The sequence below is a fragment of the Capra hircus genome, chromosome 3 (assembly GCF_001704415.2).
Source record: "Capra hircus breed San Clemente chromosome 3, ASM170441v1, whole genome shotgun sequence".
Taxonomy (NCBI): domain Eukaryota; kingdom Metazoa; phylum Chordata; class Mammalia; order Artiodactyla; family Bovidae; genus Capra; species Capra hircus.
The window spans coordinates 118,998,715-119,017,973 of record NC_030810.1 but is presented as its reverse complement, the minus strand read 5'-3'; the positions used below and the strand labels follow the sequence as shown (position 1 = coordinate 119,017,973).

The window sequence follows — 19,259 nt, the reverse complement described above, 5'->3', positions numbered from 1 at the left end:
ATTAGATTTGATAGACAGAGTGCCTGATGAACTATGGATGGAGGTTCATGACACTGGACAGGAGACAGGGATCAAGACCATCCCCAAGAAAAAGAAATGCAAAAAAGCAAAATGGCTGCCTGACGAGGCCCTACAAGTAGCTGAGAAAAGAAGAGAAGCAAAAAGCAAAAGGGAAAAGCAAAGTTATACCCATTTGAATGCAGAGATCCAAAGAATAGCAACGAGAGAAAAGAAAGCCTTCCTCAGTGATCGGTGCAAAGAAATAGAGGAAAATAATAGAAGAAGAAAGACTAGACATCTCTTCAAGAAAATTAGAGATACCAAAGGAACATTTCATGCAAAGATGGGCTCGATAAAGGACAGAAATGGTATGGACCTAACAGAAGCAGAAGATATTAAGAACAGGTGGCAAGAATACACAGAAGAACTACACAAAAAAGATCTTCATGACCCAGATAACCACAATGGTGTGATTACTCACTTAGAGCCAGACATCCTGGAATGTGAAGTCAAGTGGGCCTTAGGAAGCATCACTATGAACAAAGCTAGTGGAGGTGATGGCATTCCAGTGGAGCTGTTTCAAATCCTGAAAGATGATGCTGTGAAAGTGCTGCACTCAATATGCCAGCAAATTTGGAAAACTCAGCAGTGGCCACGGGACTGGAAAAGGTCAGTTTTCATTCTAATCCCAAGGAAAGGCCATGCCAAAGAATGCTCAGACTACCACACAATTGCACTCATCAAGCTAGTGAAGGAATGCTCAAAGTTCTCCAAACCGGGCTTCAACAGTACATGAACCGTGAACTTCCAGATGTGCAAGCTGGATTTAGAAAAGGAAGAGGAACCAGAGATCAAATTGCCAATATTTGTTGGGTCATCGTAAAAGAGAGTTCCAGAAAAAACATCTATTTCTGCTTTGTTGACTATGTGAAAGCCTTTGACTGTGTGGATCACAACAAACTATGGAAAATTAAAGAGATGGGAATACCAGACCATCTGACCTGCCTCCTGAGAAATCTGTATGCAGGTCAGGAAGCAACAGTTAGAACTGGGCATGGAACAACAGACTGGTTCCAAACAGGGAAAGGAGTACGTCAAGGCTGTATATTGTCATCCTGCTTATTTAACTTCTATGCAGAGTACATCATGAGAAATGCTGGGCTGGATGAAGCACAACTGGGAAATCAAGATTGCCGGGAGAAATATCAATAACCTCAGATATGCAGAATTCACCACTCTTATGGCAGAAAGTGAAGAGGAACTAAAGAGCCTTTTGATGAAAGTGAAAGAGGAGAGTGAAAAAGTTGGCTTGAAACTTAACATTTAGAAAACTAAGATCACGGCATCCAGTCCCATCACTTCATGGCAAATAGATGGGGAAACAGCAGAAACAGTGAGAGACTTTATTTGGGGGGGCTCCACAATCACTGCAGATGGTGACTGCAGCCATGAAATTAAAAGACACTTGCTCCTTGGAAGAAAAGTTATGACCAACCCAGACAGCATATTAAAAAGCAAAGACATTACTTTGCCACCAAAGGTCAGTCTAGTCAAAGCTATGGTTTTTCCAGTGGTCATGTATGGATGTGAGAGTTGGACTATAAAGAAATGTTTACCCATAGAAACAGGGCATATATTCACCCCCTGAATTCTCTTTCAAATCTACCCGCCCCTCTCAATCATACCTCAGAGCATGAAGAACAACTAAAATCACTAAAAACATTTTTTTATGCTTGCAAAGCAGCTTTTGTTTTAATCAGGAAGAACATCTCTCACCACAAGAGTAGTATAAGTCTCGAGTGAGCCCTGAGTGAGCACAGATTAATGCTTTCTTCCTCAGCCTTCACATCTTTGTCAACCTGAAAGACACAACAGTCTAACTTCCAGACTAGCTCAAAGGCCATCTGCTCCATGAAGTCTTCTGAGATTTCACCAGGACCTGAATGATGGTCATGAAACGTGTCAAGCTCTCTCGTCACTTGAGGCATGTGGGAGGACTGCACTTCCTCCTCCCTGGGCTTGAATTGACTGTGGTTCGTTCCAGTCCTTTCAGGCCAGAGTCATGGCCAGGACAAGTCCTCCAGAACCCTTCCTCCATCTGCTGTGACAACTGACAATGTGCTTTGGTAGCTGCTCTGTCAACCAGGGTTCCCGGGGGACAACAATAACATTAAGCAGAGCCCCCAGGCATCGCTTCACAGAGTGAGAAACAGCGTTCACTCTTTTCAGCCACTAAGACTACGGAATTGTCTTTCAGTGACGCTAGCTGCCTGGACTGCTATAGTCACCTGTCCTCACTAGTCCAATCAGGCCGCCTTTCCAGGGCCAGTCACACTGTTCCGTAATCGTTGCTTTTCTTTCACCCCAGACTGTGCAGATCTCGAGAGCAGGTACTGTGTCTTATGAACTCTCATCTGGTAACGGCTCAGTCACGTTGTTCAGTTGCTAAGTCGTGTCCAACTCTTCTGTAACTCCATGGACTGCAGCCCTCCAGGCTCCTCCATTCATGGGATTTCCCAGGCAAGAATACTGGAGTGGGCTGCCATTTCCTTCTCCAGAAGATCTTCCTGACTCAGCAACCAAACTTGCATCTCCTTCATGGGCAGGTGGATTCTTTTTTTAATAACACTTTAATTAATTAATTTTAGCTCATTTTATTTTTAATTTTATTTATATATTTTTGGCTATGCTGGGTCTTTTTTAAAAATTCTATTTATTTTTAATTGAAGGATAATTGCTTTACAATATTGTGTTGGTTTCTGCCATATATTAAGATGAATCAGCCATAGGTCTACATATGTCCCCTCCCTCCCACCTACCACCCCGTCCCACCTTTCTAGGTTGTCACAGAGCTCCAGTTTGAGTCAAACAGCAAACTGGCTATCTATTTTACATAAGGTAATGTACATGTTTCTGTATTATTCTCTCCATTCATTCCATCCTCTCCTCCCTGCGCCCCTGCCCACCTCCGGTGTCCACAAATCTATTCTTTGTGTTTCCAAAACTGGCAGGCAGATTTTTTTATGACTGAGCCACCAGGGAAGCTTAGATGAATCAATGGGCGAATGCATGAATAAGGTATTTGATAACCAAATATCAAATGAGATCATATAAAATGTAATTCTATAATCTTGCTAGACACAATCCTCTCTGAAGGTAGAGGTGATCCCAGATAATCTTAAGTAGCTCTTCTCAACCTGCTGACACCATAGTTATCCTGTGGGAAAGGGACCAGAGCAGAGAGAGATGGCCCTCACGGCCCCGTGGAGAGGAGCCCGAAACTGCAGACCCTCATGGCTCCGTGGAAAGGAGACCAGCACTGCAGACCCTCACGGCCCTGTGGAGAGGAGCCCTGGCCCTGCAGACCCCCACGGCCCCGTGGAGAGGAGCCCAAAACTGCAGACCCTCATGGCCCCGTGGAGAGGAGCCCAAAACTGCAGACCCTCATGGCCCCGTGGAGAGGAGCCCAAAACTGCAGACCCTCATGGCCCCATGGAGAGGAGACCAGCACTGCAGACCCTCACAGCCCCGTGGAGAGGAGCCCAAAACTGCAGACTCTCATGGCCCCGTGGAGAGGAGCCCAAAACTGCAGACCCTCACGGCCCCATGGAGAGGAGCCCTGGCCCTGCAGACCCTCACGGCCCTGTGGAGAGGAGCGCCGGCCCTGCAGACCTCCTCTCTCCTCTCCCGACTGTGGCTCTGAGCAGAGAGGGCTGTGGCTGTCCCTTGTGCCAGTACAGTATATACATGCGTGTGGGCTACCCTAGAGGCAAGACATTAGTCTCACGACAAGAATCAATGAATTGGCTGTTCATGGCAACCCACTCCAGTATGCTTGCCTGGGAAATGCCCTGGACAGAGGAGACTGGTGGGCTACAGTCCATGGGGTCATAAGAGTCGGACATGACTGAGGGACTCCACCACCACTGTTCACCCTCAGGACAGCAGGGGGAGGATTGGGGATTGACCTGCCAAGCCTGAAGTCTCCCGCCCTTATAATGAAGAGCGGGCTGACTGCTGTCATGTGCTAAATGGTGCCCCCCCCTTCAAATATGATCACTTCCCCATCTCTGGAACCTGTAAATGTTACCTTATTTAGTAAAAGGGTCTTTGCAGATGTAGTTAAGGATTCTGAGATGAGGAAATCATCCTGGTTTATCAGTGTGGGTCCTAAACCCAACAACACGTCCTTACGAAGAGACTCACAGGGTAGAAGGTAAAGGGAACGTGAGGCAAAGATTACAGCGATCACAGCCAAGAAAGCTGGCCACCACCAGAAGTTCTAGTAGATGTGGGATGGATTCTCCCCTAAGGTCTCCTGTGACACCTTGATTTCAGACACCTGGCCTCCAGAACCGTGAGAGAATAGATTTCTGAGACCGCATTTGTAGTCATGTGTCACGGCAGTCCTAGCAAACTCAGGCATCTGCCAACTCCACTGGCTTTAGATAGTAGCCCAGAGTACTAGCATCCCTGAGTCTTCCATTCATTCCACATGGGCTTGGAATCATCCTTGTTCTTGTCCTCCCAAGTACTTCAATCTAGGCTTTTGTGAAGTGATTCAGGAATGACTAGGCAGCAGGGGCCAAAGACTCCTCCAGAAAGACCCTCTGAGGGCATCGTAGAAAGGAGGGTCGGAGGACCACTGGAGTACTCTCCCTAGTGGGGTGGCGTCCTCGCAGACTTAGTTTAAGATCTCTTGGCACTTGTTGCTTAAGATACTGATAATAATAGCTGTCCCTCTCTCTGCCCATCTCCCCTGACCCCTACCATCCCCCTCTAACGGTGCTTGCCAGATAAAACCTAGAAACCAAGCACCACTGATATGGACTTGGAAAGCCTCAGAAAGACTATACACAGACATGCGGAGGCAATAAAGTAATTATGAACTTATTTAGACATGTGGATCACACATGCCCTGTAGAAGGGAGGTTCCTGTGCTGGGACCTAGAAGATCTTATCTAGTTCTGACTTTGCCACTCACTGACTTTAAGTGTGACCATCAGTATAGCACGTATGTCAGTTTCCTCATTTTTTGGTCATGCCAAACATTTCATGGGATCTTAGCTCCCAACCAGAACCAGGAATTGAACCTAGCCCCTCAGCAGTGAAAGCAAGGAGTCCTAATCACTGGACCACCAGGGAATCCCTCCTCATTTTTAGAATGAAGGGAATGAAAGAAACAGCTAATATTCCTTCTTGCTCCCAAAACTCTAAGCCATAAAAATGAATTTTTATTTAAACTTCCTTTGTGCCACAGATGCTGGCACTAGTTTCATTCAGAAACACAAGTGGAGCCTTTCAGAAGCCTATCAGACGTGTAAATGAGGACTCGGAGTAAATGTGTATCAGACCTTAGAGGCCCCAAGCCTTGAGCCGCTGGCCTCCCCAGTGGCCTTGAGCTGGAGGAGAACTGGACAGGTCAAGGGGTATGTGGTCTCCCTGCCACACATGCTGTGGGCACTGTGTGGGCAGCCAGAGCCTCTCTACTATAGAAGGAAGAGAACGGGCCACAGGATCCCACCGAGCGGGGTGAGTTCAAATGTTGGCACTTCTGGTAATCACCTTCCAAACCTTGGGCATACAATTTAATCATATTGAATCCCCAGCATCCTTATCTAGAAAACCGATGGAATAGGATTTTATGAAGATTAAAAAGATAAACTTATGTAACACATCTGTATATAGAAGGTGTTCAACAAGCGGATTACCAGGACGGCAAGCTTCAGGTTTCTCCTACACTGACATCAGTATCAGTTCAGTTCAGTCACTCAGTCGTATCCGACTCTTTGTGACCCCACGGACTGTAGCACATCAGGCTTCCCTGTGTATCACCAACTCCTGGAGCTTGCTCAGACTCATGTCCATTGAGTCAGTGATGCCATCTAACCATGTCATCTCATCCTCTGTCGTCCCCTTCTCCTCCTGCCCTCAATCTTTCCCAGCATCGGGGTCTTTTCAAATGAGTCAGCTCTTTGCATCAGGTGGCCAAAGTATTGGAGTTTCAGCTTCAGCATCAGCCCTTCCGATGAATGTTCAGGACTGAATTATCAGTATGGATGCTGAGAAATGCATTTTGCACTATCCATCAAAACATATCTCGAAAGTAAGACAAGCCACGAATCTGAAGCTTGGGAATGTATTTCAGACATGGAGGTGGGGGTGGGGTGGCCCCATCAAGGTAGGAGAACTGTCCATTTGACTCATGTGCTTGGAAGAAATTATCACAGGTGAGGGTCTAGGGGTGAGGCCCCAAGGAAGCCAGAAGCCCTCTATGGCACGTTGTGAGATGTAAATTCTCTGTGGCCTCTGGTGTGGATGCTTGGGTTGTGTAATAGCAGTCACAAGCCTTGGCGTCTTGCTTCTCTTGCACTGTTTTGCTGGACCCAGCCTGAGCTGAGGCACGTGGCTGGCTGCTGCTCCTGGGCCCACCTCGGCTTGTGCCTGTGCTGCCGTTGGACAAAGAGGAGAAATGTTGGCTTTTTGGAGCAGGCACAGGACGTGTGAACACAGTGAGAGGAATGTAGGAGTGGGGCTGCAGGTGGAGCTGTGGACTGAACGAGGAGATTTTGTGTGTGTGAATGTGGTTAATTCCCAAAGTCCTCTTTCTGTCAGACAAGGCAAGAGGGCTGTGGAGCTGTGAACTGAACGAGGAGATTTTGTGTGTGTCAATGTGGTTAATTCCCAAAGTCCTCTTTCTGTCAAACAAGGCAAGAGGGCTGTGGGGGCGGCTTTGGTTGAGCTTGACCACAGGCATTCCCTTGTGGCCTGGGGTCTATTTCAAATTGGATTTCTGCCTCAGAGCTTTTAGGTGCAGGCCCTGGGCTGAGTATGCTAATCGTTGGGCTGAAATCCCCTGTTAGCTGTGCACCCCCGGGGCTGCCAGGGAGCCCGGGAAGAGCCTCACTTGTAGGGGAAATCCCCAGTAGAGGAAGCAAGTTTTCTCTAGCTCCCATTAGAGACGCTGACTTTGAATTCTCACACACCTGAGGACTTATCTTCAATCTTGTACTTTTTTTACGTTGTGTCATATGTGTATATTTTGTTTCCCCAAATAGAACAGAGGTCCTTTTATGGCAGGAACTGTAACTTTTATTTCTCCATATCCCCCCTCTAGCTCCCCAACTTCAAATACCTTTATCTTGACTGATTCTCCAGAAACGGACTGCTTGCACCTCACACGATGTTGTTTCTAGTGCCAGTGCTTTGCTTGTCATTCCCTCTAACTAGAAGGCACCTCCCCATTTTCTGCACTTGGTCAACTCCTACCCATCCCTCCAGACTCCACGTAGAAACCATCTCTCGCAGGAAGCCCGTCTGAATCCCAGGCTGGGTACGATGCCTCTCCTCTGTCCACGTGAATTCAAACCCCTGTTCTGCACATGCCTATAGGTGCTGGCCCTGCTCTTGGACCAGAGCTGTTCGAAGACCAGCAGGGTGAGACTTCATCTTCCTGTCTCCACTGCCTGGCAGCAGTGGGGCCTCAGTATATGTCTGTTGGACCTAATTAAAGAACTATAGTGTGTTGTATGCTATAGTGTGTTGTATGAATTATTATCGATTATTGAAGATCTAGCTTAGGAAAGAGTTGCGATTGCTATCCCAAGGCCAGGAAGGCGGCTCTGATACAGTGCAAGCACGTTCAAAATGAAGGGCTAGGGACATCTTGGCTTAAGAGAATATCCAGCTCCAATGTCTAGAACTTAGTGCTTCCAGCCTGGGGGCCCCAACACTCCCCATTGAGTATGCGCTCTGATGGCATCTCAGGAGGCTCATTATAGATGTAAAGACCCTGAAAACCCATCTCACCTCTCCTAGGGAGGTCCTGGGCCCCAACTGCAGAGGCCCATTCCCTCAAGATAAGATTTGACTCATGCAAGATGAATCTCATAAGCTCAGCAGTCATTTCCCACAATTCCCAGGAGATAGATATTCAGGAAACCCAAAAGGAAAAAGATGGAGAGCTCAATCCGCAAATGACCAAGGTATAAGAGAGTGTTTGACTCAGGTAGATCTACTGGGTAGATGAACTCCTCTGCGTCCCTAGAGCAATAATACTGATGCTGGTGACCAAATCTTAGTACTGTATTAGCAGTTTCATTATATCTTCTGCACAGAGTGATTAAAAACATCTACCTGACTCTAAAGGCCAAAATGAGGTGGATATTTATTTTGTGATGAAACAAACCGTTCTACCTCTTAAGGTTTAGGCTGAGAGAAAAACTGCAAGCTTTCCAAAGGTTCAGTGGTGCCTAATTCCCTAGGCAGCCTCAATCTCTGTCTTGTTTTCTCCTTCACTATATGGCAGGTGGAGAGCGTTTCATTCCGCCCAGAGCTCTGAGATGTTTAGATTCTAATGAATTAAGTCGAGGTGGTCAAGCTGATTCTGCAAACCTAAACTAATACTTTAGGATGGCAGACTTGCCCTCAGATTTCTCTGGAACCAAAACGTTCTCTTGAGGCCTTGATAAGATTACCAGGCTGCTGAGCTTCCAGTGTTCAGATTTCCCACGGAAGCGCACTCGCCAGCTTCTGGCTGCCCTGGCTGTCAGCAGCCACGCTGTGGACTGGGCTCTGAAACCTGATTCTGCTCGGGAATGTGTGCTCACCCCCTCCTGTGAGGGGGCCTGGGCCCTTCCAGTCTGCCTGCTGGAACCTTCCCTGTCACTGTGGTCCTGGGAATGGAAGTGTCTATTAAGTGGAAGCCAGTGGTACTTTGAGGGTCCCACAGAGTGGGAGCCAGACAGGAATGTGGGGGGTACTTGGGCAAGCCTGCAAGTCCACTGAGCCAAATTCCAGCTTCCAGAGGCCAAGCAATCCCTTATTATGGCCCATCAGTCAGCAGCCAGCATATGGCTCAGTGAGAGGGCGGGTCCAAAACCAGCGAAGGCTGTTGGTGACCCTGCGGTAGAAGATATTTAATGAAGTGTGGGGATTCTCTGGTGGTCCAGTGGTTAGGGCTCCAAGATTCCTGGCACAACATCCCCCCACCCCGCCCCAATACTGATGGAGTAAAAAGATATCATTGGAAAAAGTAGGTTACAAAATGAATATATTATATGTGCCAGCGTATACACATACACACTGACCTGTCATTAGTAACACTGATAACCGTGAGGATGACAAGATAGTCTGAGAGTATTTAACTAACATTCATCACACAAGATCCAGTACATAATAAATGCTCAACAGATACTGAATAAACGGATGAATGACACTATCTGGAAAGGACTGTGGCGTTACCTCAGAGAAAAGGGCTCATTAACTGTCTCCATCTAAATCAGAAATTCACTACATGTTCAGTGGTAAAATTAAACCTTTTAAAACACTCTCAGGTTATCCGGTAGTACCTGCAACTTATATTCAAGCAACTAAGAGTGCTGGTGTTGGAGAAGACTCTTGAGAGTCCCTTGGACTGCAAGGAGACCCAACCAGTCCATACTAAAGGAGACCAGTCCTGGGTGTTCTTTGGAAGGACTGATGCTGAAGCTGAAGCTCCAATACTTTGGCCACCTGATGCGAAGAGCTGATTCATTGGAAAAGACCCTGATGCTGGGAGGGATTGAGGGCAGGAGGAGAAGGGGACGACAGAGGATGAGATGGTTGGATGGCATCACCGACTCAATGGACATGGGCTTGGGTGGACTCCGGGAGTTGGTGATGGACAGGGAGGCCTGGCGTGCTGCAGTTCACAGGTCTGCAAAGAGTCGGACACGACTGAGCTACTGAACTGAACTGAAGAGTACTGGTTTGATTTTGATGTACGAAGTCTCCAGCTCTTTCTTTATTATACACTTCTCCATTCTGAGTTCCTATCCAGAGTAACCTCACCTATCCTCTCTTCTAGAGAAGAATCATATTTTCATCACAAGAGGCCTGTACTTGTCGTGGTAGGCTGGACATTCCTGGTTAGACAACCTAAACCAACATATCTAAACCTTGTTGTTGTTGTTTTAAACTGATTTTCTCCCATCTTCAACCATTTAGTTACTCATTCAACAAGCATCTGAGTGCCATCAGGCACTAGATATATATGGCCCCTGTCCTTGAGGAATTTTCCAGAGAGAGAACCAGGTAAGCAGACAGTTACAGGTCTGTCTAGTACTCTAATTCAGTTTGAAAAAAGCGCCCTGAGTGTGCTGTAGAGTCTGAGGGCATCTGTACAGGCTTCCCGAGGTGGAGATGTTTGAGCCGCAGACTGAGAGGGGAAGAGTTCTCTGTTTCTGTCAATTCATTTATCAAGCAAGCTCGTCTCAAGAAATTACATGATGATCTAGGCACTGTGCAAACTTCTGCCGACCGAAAGACCAGTAAGAGCGTCGCTGCCCACAAAAGGCTTATTACAGGAGCGTGGAAGCAGCACTGCCACTGCCTTGGCATCTCAGAGAACCCTGCTCACCTGTGCACCCCGGCGGGCTCAAACACAGGAGTCATTTCCGGTTCCTTATAGAACACATGGTCTTTATTCTTCCATTTTTTTCATTCTTGCTCTCTCTAAGTCAGAATATGCCTGGACTCTCAAAGTAGCTCTTGAGTCTGGTTTCCTTACTCACTCTATACATTGGCATTTCTGCCATATCATCCCTGCTACAAGGTGGATGCCACCTTACTCAACACCACTCAGAGTTTCTTATTGTCCAAGGCGCAGAATCCAGGGCCATCCACTATCTGGCTTTGAGGGCTGCAGCTAGCCTCTGAATCAGAAAAAGGCATCCCTTTGGGGTACAGCTAGGCAAGGAGACTTTTTACAAAGCAAAGTAACCCTTCCTTCCAGATGGCTTGAATTCCAGCTCCCACTCACCCACTTGGGCAGCCTCCACTATACTCGGAGGCCCTGAGGTTTTTATCTTATTATTTTCATTTTTTTTCTTTCTCTGCTTCTTCATCTTCCTTTCCAGCCAACTGGCTTACTTTCCTGCACAAAGCTGGCATGTTCTCCGTGCACCCATTTCTCATGGCTTCTCCTCCTCACCACCCACCTTTCTTTTAAGACTTCTGAGTCTTACACAGAAATGTAAGAAATACTGAAATACTATAGAATTTAGGGTCTGCAAATGCCATACCCTAAGGCACTTTTGCATTTGAAAATTATGCACATGACAAGATTAGTCTTTTTTTCCCTATTGGATTGTGAGCTTTTAAAAGGCATTTTTTCTTGCTTACTCCAGAGAGCTTAAAGAGGGCTGAAGTAATGATTGATATTGTTGATAACAGTAAAGTAACTTAAAAAAAAAAGATTCCCCAAAGACTTCCAAAAGTTAAATGGGTTCTAGAAAATGAATGTTGAGTAACTCTTACTGGCCTGGTATAAATTACTAGTACTGGGAAGTAATGTAGCTCCCTTTCTCATCAAATATAGTGGCATGTCTCAAACGTGGTTTCCCCTCAAAAGAGTTTTACTCTGAGATTTTTCAGAAATTCCCAAATCCCACTCCTGCATATCATGTCCCACCATGAAAAAGTTTCCTTCCTGGCTAAGAAACGTCACTTCTCCAGCCTCTTGGTTTCCTCTTTACTTCCTTAGCTGTTGGAGTGCCTTAGTGTTAGCTGTTGGAGTGCCTTTTTCAGGCATTTTGACAAGAGAACTTCAAAAGCAGTCACTGCCAACCAGCAAATCCATGCCCTGTGCAGACTCAGTGTGAACTGACACGCTTCCTGACTGGCCAGCAGCGCTCCTGTCTTGGCAGAATCCCCCATCAATGACTGCACGTCTGTTTATAGACTGGAGGATCTTCTCTTTTCACCACTCACTTCTCTTTTCACCCCCCGCCCCCCTCTCTCTTTTCACTTCCACACAGGAAGTTGCTCAGGCAAGTTTCAGGGCCTCTGCCACACACTGTTCCTTCCTCAACTGAAGAAGAAAGTACCTTTGGAAGGATTCCCTTGTGTCTTCTTAGAACAAATTTGCTCCTCTAACAGTAAGCAATTTGCTTCTAAGCCTAAAACTTGCTTTGCTCTTATCTCCCATCCATTTCTGCAAGAGATTAAAGAGGTCCTAAATTACACTGCACCTCTAGCCAAGGCCTGAGGCACCCTGTACTGTCAGAAGAGGAAACCAACTCTTAAAGCAACTTCTTTGGGAACCTTCTTGTTCGTATGGGCATTCCCAGAGCCATCTCCCTTCTTGGTTCGGAAGCTGCAGCCAGGAAAGATTTTGTTGCTCTAGGCTACCTTTGAGTAGACTGGTGAACACCCACTGCTGGATTTCCTCTCACCCTTTCCCAACCCTAACCTGCCTGGAGTTTCCCCAGTTTACAGATGTTTCCAGAGGGTCATCTTAGCCCCTGGTGGATCCCATGGGCCCCTGCACTTTATGAAGACTCTCCGAAGGTGATCCCTGAAGAGAACTGATAGAACTGGACACTTGACTGCCACTGCCCAGGACAGACCTATTGCCCACACAGGGAAGTCCCAGCGCTTTGCAGGCAGTGAGGATTGCTTAGAAGAGCCAACCTGAGTCCTGGTGAAGAGCAGCGAAGGGGAAGAATTAGCAGAACTGTGAACCTGGAGAGTGCTGACGACAGCACTGGCAGCAGCTGTTCAGCTTTCGAAAACGGGAATCACCTTTGCTTTTCTTCTGTTTAAAAGCAAGCCTAAATCTAGCTAAAATAGGCTTAGGGCTAAATGTCAGGTCTATTTCAAGGGGAAAATCTATGGGAGCCTCAAAATATGGAAAAGACAGGGAGGAGGGGAATACACCAGCCACTCCTCCACTGGAGGGTGGTTCCTGGATCCCACTGGTTGGAACTGTCCCAGGAAAACCCCAGGCGGAGCAGTGGTGGGCCTCACCCTGGAGCCCCCCACAGAGATGTAGCCAGCACACCCCAGTGCATGCAGGGACATACTGGAAATTCTCAAGTTTGTTCAGAAATAGTGCCATTTGCCCATGAGGGGAGTTTCCAGAAAGTTCTGAAAGATGAAACAGACAAAAGTGGGACTTGAGAAGCAAGAGGGTGACTGGACTTTTAAAAGCTCAATTTTCATCCAAAAGGGAAGCCCACAGAGGCTGTGCCTCGGGGTAACAGCTCTGTTTCTCTTTCAATATTCATCTCTTCAGATCCAGCGGCTTCTGATTGCTAAAGAGGTTTTGCTCACACATTTGTCCATTTACAAAGTTTACAGCACCTAACTTTTTTTTTTTTTTCCTGAAGCATTTGAGTCCCTAAGCAAAATAGCTGAACCTCTAGAAAGGCCCCTCCCCTCTCCCTGAGGTCCTCCCGGCCGACACCCTGCCTGCCGGGCAGGGGTTCCCTAGGAAAGGCCGGGGGCTAGCCTCCGGAGTGCCGCAGCGCTGAGCCTCGCTCGTGCTCCCTGCTCGGACCCTGCTCGCGCGCCGCGGGGTCCTTTACCTCCATGTCCTCCAGGTGCCGGCTCAGCGCCGCCAGCGCGCGTTCGCTCTGTCCCGGGCTCTCGATGCCCGCTCAGCGCTCTGCTCCCGCCTGGACCGGGTTTGGCTCTGGCGGGCACAGCGCAAGTGACCGGCTGCGCCCCCGGCTCGCTGGCTGCAGGACTGACTGCTGGCCGCCCCAGCCCCGCGCTAGAGAACTAGGAAGGAGGAGGAGAGGGGAGGGGAGGGGAGGGGAAAGGAGGGGAGGGGAGGGAGAAGAGGCGGGGAGGGTGGGGAGCTGGCGAAGGAGGCCGGCGATCAGGGTTTAAATTTAGACACAAATCTAAACAGATACTGTCCCCTCCCGGGGCAGGACTCAAGCGAGGGAGCCACGACTCCATTAAGCTGCCCAAACATGGGGATGGGACAGTCGTGTGGCCCCTCTTTCTCGTGAAGCTCCTCCAGGACCCCGGGTCTTTGCTCGGTGTCAGTCCTCAGCCTCTCCCTCCTTTAGCATCTCTTCTTTCTTTTCGCTTGCCCTAAAGGTTACAGTGGTTCTTCCATTCTTTTTATCTCCCCTCTTTTCTATTCACTTCTTTTATATACATCTCTACCCCTGTCTCTCCTCATTTAAAAAGAAATTGCATTCGCCGCATACCTGCTTTTCCCGGCGTTCCTGGGCGGAGAATGAGGACCCTCCCTGACGCATAAATGGCTCTCCCACTCCCCTCCTCCCCTCCCCTCGGAGACTGTTCAGGCGGTGCCTTCAACGCACGGTGTTGCAAACTCAAGTACCTCCCCCTCTGTCATCTCTCTTGCTCTCCACCTCTCAGTCTCACATTTTCTGGAGACCTTTATCAATCGATCCATCTCTCATCTGTATATCAGGTAGAGGAGGAGGAGAAAAGGAATCCAAGCAAAGTTTTCCAAGCTCCCTGTAGCAATCTGTCTTTTTCTCTCCCCGATTGGATTGATGTATTTGGATTTGTGGAATTTCATCTCCCACAAACTGCTTGTTGCTAAAGGGCCTTTTTGCTGTTCCTAAGTGTACTCTAAGAAATAGAGCAAAGGGCAAGATCCCGAACATCCGATTCCCATAGGCTCAACATAGCAATCCTCCCCCAGGGCCATCCCAAACCCCTGAGCAGCAAAGAGGCTGAAGAAAACAGAGCTGCAAGGGAGGGACAGGGGAACTGGAGTCTGGAGCAGCTTCTCTCTCTGCTACCAGTTTACACACTGGTCGCCAGTGCTAGGTGCCCCTTCGGATCTGGACCCCTCCCAGAGAAGAAAAGGCGGAAGCCTTCAGAGACCAATGAGTGTGAAGAGGATTGGCCCACAGGGATGCCTCTGTGTCTTTCCGCAGGGTCCTTGTGCCCCACCCCACCCCAAACCCTCACCCAACTCACCCTGGGAAAGAGACAGCTGGCCAGGTAATCATGAGCACTGTGAAGAGAGATATGTGGAAAAATGGGTAAAAGAATCCAGCTGAGAGTTTGCTCACACTACAAAGAACTGCCCTAATTCCGCTCTTTATCCCAGCACTCCCTGCAGACTTTCAGCACTTAAGATTGTTGCTTTGGGTACCAGCCTTAGAAACATGGCCTCTTCCCTGTAGAATCTTCTAAGACTTGCCTTTCTGAAATACTGATAGCCCTAACGTCAGAGTGTTTTCTAGTTCATTTAACTTAGCCTAACCTTTATTTCAGAAGCAGATTGAAGGTTGAATTCCTGCTCTGCTAATTTCTAGCTGTGTTTTCTGAGACAAGTCACTTACCCAGTCTGATCCTCATTTGCCTCACCTGTACAGTTTAGTAGGCACTCTGAAAAAAAATCTACATCTTTTTTTTTTTTTGAGTAGCTACTTTTATAATGCTTACCCTCATGTACAAGCTCAAATAAATAGGGACCCAATATTTCTTTTATTCCCAGGCATTCTAAGGCCCAGTGAATGGGATTCTACTCCCAGTCTCTTTCCATTCCAGCCACACAGCTGCAGAAGTGAGAGTTCGTAAGCAGAGTTGGCAGCAAGAAAGGAAGTTTCTTGGTACCTTGCAATGCATAGTTGTGCATATAATTTTTTCCCTTTTCTTTTTTTTTCAAATGTGCAGGGCTGAGTTGGTGATGGGAGCAGAGTCTCTTCTCATATTTTCTAACCTCCATCTAGTCCTCCTTTCTGCTCAGAATGGAGCTGCCCCAGCACAGGTTTCTGGTTCACAAACAGAACGGCGGAAGTGCCTACCAAAGGAAACCGTTAGGCTTAGATAGCATCACAGTCACTCAAGGTGACTTGCAGCTGCAGCCCACGCCCTGCTTGGGCCTTCCCTCAGCCATGTGAGAACCCATGACTACAATGCAGATAAACTTGGCCGCCACCTTGCTCCCGGGTCACAGAATGTGCAGGGTAGGATTGCTCCTCCATAGTTCTTTGGGCTAGGAAGAGGCATTTATGAGAGGGAGCAATGGAAATGGGGTGAGAGGGCTGAGGCCCAGAGCTGTTTCAGCAGTCCTGAGTAGGTGGGGGCTTGTGCTCACCTGTTCTTCCCCTGCCACCCCTCCTGAAGATCCCCAGAAGCCAGAAAGGAAATAACCCAGGTGGTGAACTCCCTGCTTTTGATGGGTTCTCTGGGATTCTGACCTGGTGTTCGGTGTGCTGTGAGGAGCTGACAACCCAAGGGGAAGGGAAAGTGGCCCTGATGGGGTCGTTCCTCCCTGTCTCAAGGGGACTGGTCATCTCACAAGGACTCACTTCCTTTACTCTTGCTGCTTTACACACCCTGGTAGCCTAAATCAGCCAAGCAGCAAATAGAGGCCAGCGCAGAATGAAAAACAAGAAACATCAGAGCAGCTTGAGTAGGGAAGCCCATATTACTGTCAAATAAATACTACCAAATACATGTTACTGTTTGGTGAATGAATGAGTGGTAAATGAATGACTGAAGCAAATCAATAGGATCTTTGCCTTTAAATCAAAGGCAGAGCCTTTTTTCCATAGATGGGTCTTCAATGGGAGAAAAGACCTGGTGAGAGAAAAGATCAAGAGAGATCGTGGAAGGGTACAAGTTAATTAGTAAACCAGAACCGCACAGAGCTGCAGTCAGGCCGTTCTCAGTGAGTGGCCACACGGTGCTGCCGATTGTTGACTTTAAACACAGAGTGGGAAGCAAATGTCCTCTCAGAACTGTGAGTACTCAATTCCAAATGTATATACTTCAGCACTAAGTCCCGGGAATCTGGCAAAAATAAAACAAAACAACTCATTCTGCTGTGATTGTCAGTGAGGAACAGAACTGAATAAACTGAAATGAAAGCACAAGGTTTGAGTGCTTTTATGAGTTCAAGGAATGGTAATGGAGAGTCTCCCAGAGGAAGATGGTAGCATGTGAAAGGTAAATTGAAGTGGAAGGTAGCAGGGTAACAGCTGCGCCACGGGGAGGATGTTGATGCTTGGAGAGGACAGCCAGCCGGGGTTGGTGATTTCATGAGGAAGTGTTTTGACTGGCCCTTTGGGAATTGGAAAATTGATTACATAGGGCAATTGAGCAAAGAAATTGATGTGTAGAAGCCAATTGGAGACAAGTTTCTCAGTGATAGTGAAGAGAGATACAAATATGCAAGGGGAGTGGGAACTGAAATGAACCCTATGGTATTGGATTGGAATGGGAGGTATTGGTGTGAGCTCATGGTTTTCAATCTGTAGATACATATTCAGTTCAGTTCAGTTCAGTCGCTCAGTCGTGTCCGACTCTTTGAGACCCCATGAATCGCAGTATGCCAGCCCTCCCCGTTCATCACCATCTCCCGGAGTTCACTCAGACTCATGTCCATCGAGTCCGTGATGCCATCCAGCCATCTCATCCTCTGTCATCCCTTTCTCCTCCTGCCCCCAATCCCTCCCAGCATCAGAGTCTTTTCCAATGAGTCAACTCTTCACATGAGGTGGCCAAAGTACTGGAGTTTCAGCTTTAGCATCATTCCTTCCAAAGAAATCCCAGGGTTGATCTCCTTCAGAATGGACTGGTTGGATCTCCTTGCAGTCCAAGGGACTCTCAAGAGTCTTCTCCAACACCACAGTTCAAAAGCATCAATTCTCTGGTGCTCAGCCTTCTTCACAGTCCAACTCTCACATCCATACATGACCACAGGAAAAACCATAGCCTTGACTAGATGGACATATATGTGTATATAAATGTGTATACATACATACATACACACACATTTCTTAGTTTGATCCACTGAAAGGGCCAGGAAGAACTGATACCCCAGTAGCAATCAGTGAACAGAGCCCAGATCTTGGTTTCTAAATACCATTCTTCACTAAAGGAACCAAGGGTCCTTGGAGAAAATGGCTTACAAGGCTGGGGCAGGTAAAGAACAAGATAAGCCTGAAACATTTTGTGCTAGAAAATATGGAAGTGCTCAAGAAATGAAAAGAAGATGTTACGAATATACAGAAACCAGATTGCAGGGGTGCCTAGGACAATATTGGGACGATATAAGGATCAAAATAAACAATGATCGCAATGCATTGTTGTTGTTCTTTAGTCACTAAATCATGTCCAACTCTTTGCGACCCCATGGACTTCTGCCAGGCTTCTCTGTCCGTGGGATTTCCCAGGCAAGAATACTGGAGTGGGTTGCCATTTCCTTCTCCAGGGGATCTTCCTGATCCAGGGATTGAACCCATGTCTCCTACACTGGAAGACAGGTTCTTTACCACTGAGCCACCTGCAAAGCTCCAGAAATGCATTAGGCCCTTTAAATAAACTAAGAGTTCATAAGTCCACACTGATATAAACAAATAAGTGGATAGATAAGTGGAAGGTTCTCCATTCTCCATTGTGCTGTAGCACAATGCTAACAAAGGTAAAAAAAATTGTCATATGACAACAATTATAGTAATTTTAGGTAGAAACATCATTTGATGCTAAAGCTAATGGGGTAAAAATGGGATGAGAAATAGGATTTTAATAATTTCAAATTATCTCCCTATAAATTATTCATTAATTACAAAGGGGAAAATGTAACTTTTTAGAGATAAGCCTGTATGTGTGTTCAGCTGCTTCAGCTGTGTCCAGCTCTTCGTGACTCTACGGACTGTAGCCTGCCAGGCTCCTCTGTCAATGGGATTCTCCAGGCAAGAATACTGGAGTGGGTTCCTATGCCCACTTCCATGGGGATCTTCCTGACCCAGGGATTGAACTCACGTCTCCTGCATCACAGGCAGATTCTTTACCACTGAGCCACCCAGAGATAAGCCTAACAGGTACCATATTAAGAAAGTGATCAAAGCAAACACCATCAGTGATGGGACAAATTGACATCACATGCTACTGATGGGCTGCAATAAGAAGAGCACACCAGGACTTCCCTGTGCTCCAGTGGCTGAGCCTCTTTCCCGCAGTGCAGGGCGCCTGGATTCAACTGCTGGTCAGGGAATTAGATCCCACATGCTGCAACCAAGACCTGGCACAGTTAAATTAAATTAACTAATTAAATATTCTTTCAAAACAGAAGAATAAGACACCATCACTTCTGTGATACTCTGGCCCAAGGTGCATAACCTGAGTCTAATCATGAAGAAACACTGGACAAGTCAAATAGGAAGAACAGTCCTCAAAGTGACTGGTCTGTGATCTCCAAAAGTGCCAGTATCAAGAAGGTCAAGGGAAGGCTGGCGAAGGACTCTGGTCTACAGAAGACTAGAGCCACATGACAACTGGGCTGACCATGTGCTTCTCGATCGGCTCCTTTTACTATAGAGTATTTTGAAGGAATCATACTTTGTATATATTAATATATATATCAAACATACACATATCAAATCATCAAATGTATACTTTAGGCATCTTACTGTTTTGTCAGTTATAGCTCGATAAAGCTGAAAAAAAGAGAAATCATTAGAATTGGCAAAACTCTAAGGATCCTGGGTGAA

The 19,259-nt window shown here is 47.1% G+C and overlaps 1 protein-coding gene across 3 annotated transcripts in view; it reads right to left on the bottom strand.

The window, feature by feature from the left end:
• Positions 1-14,053, bottom strand: part of RCSD1 (RCSD domain containing 1) — a 71,345-nt gene extending 57,292 nt beyond the window's left edge. For 2 of the 3 annotated variants that reach the window (XM_005677081.3, XM_018046446.1), the window contains exon 1: positions 13,986-14,053. In XM_005677081.3, coding sequence (XP_005677138.2) covers positions 13,986-14,036 — 51 coding nt within the window. In that variant the 5' untranslated portion in view covers positions 14,037-14,053. Of the gene's footprint in view, positions 1-13,349; positions 13,546-13,985 lie in introns of those variants that run through there. The other variant, XM_018046445.1, reaches the window with a different exon arrangement.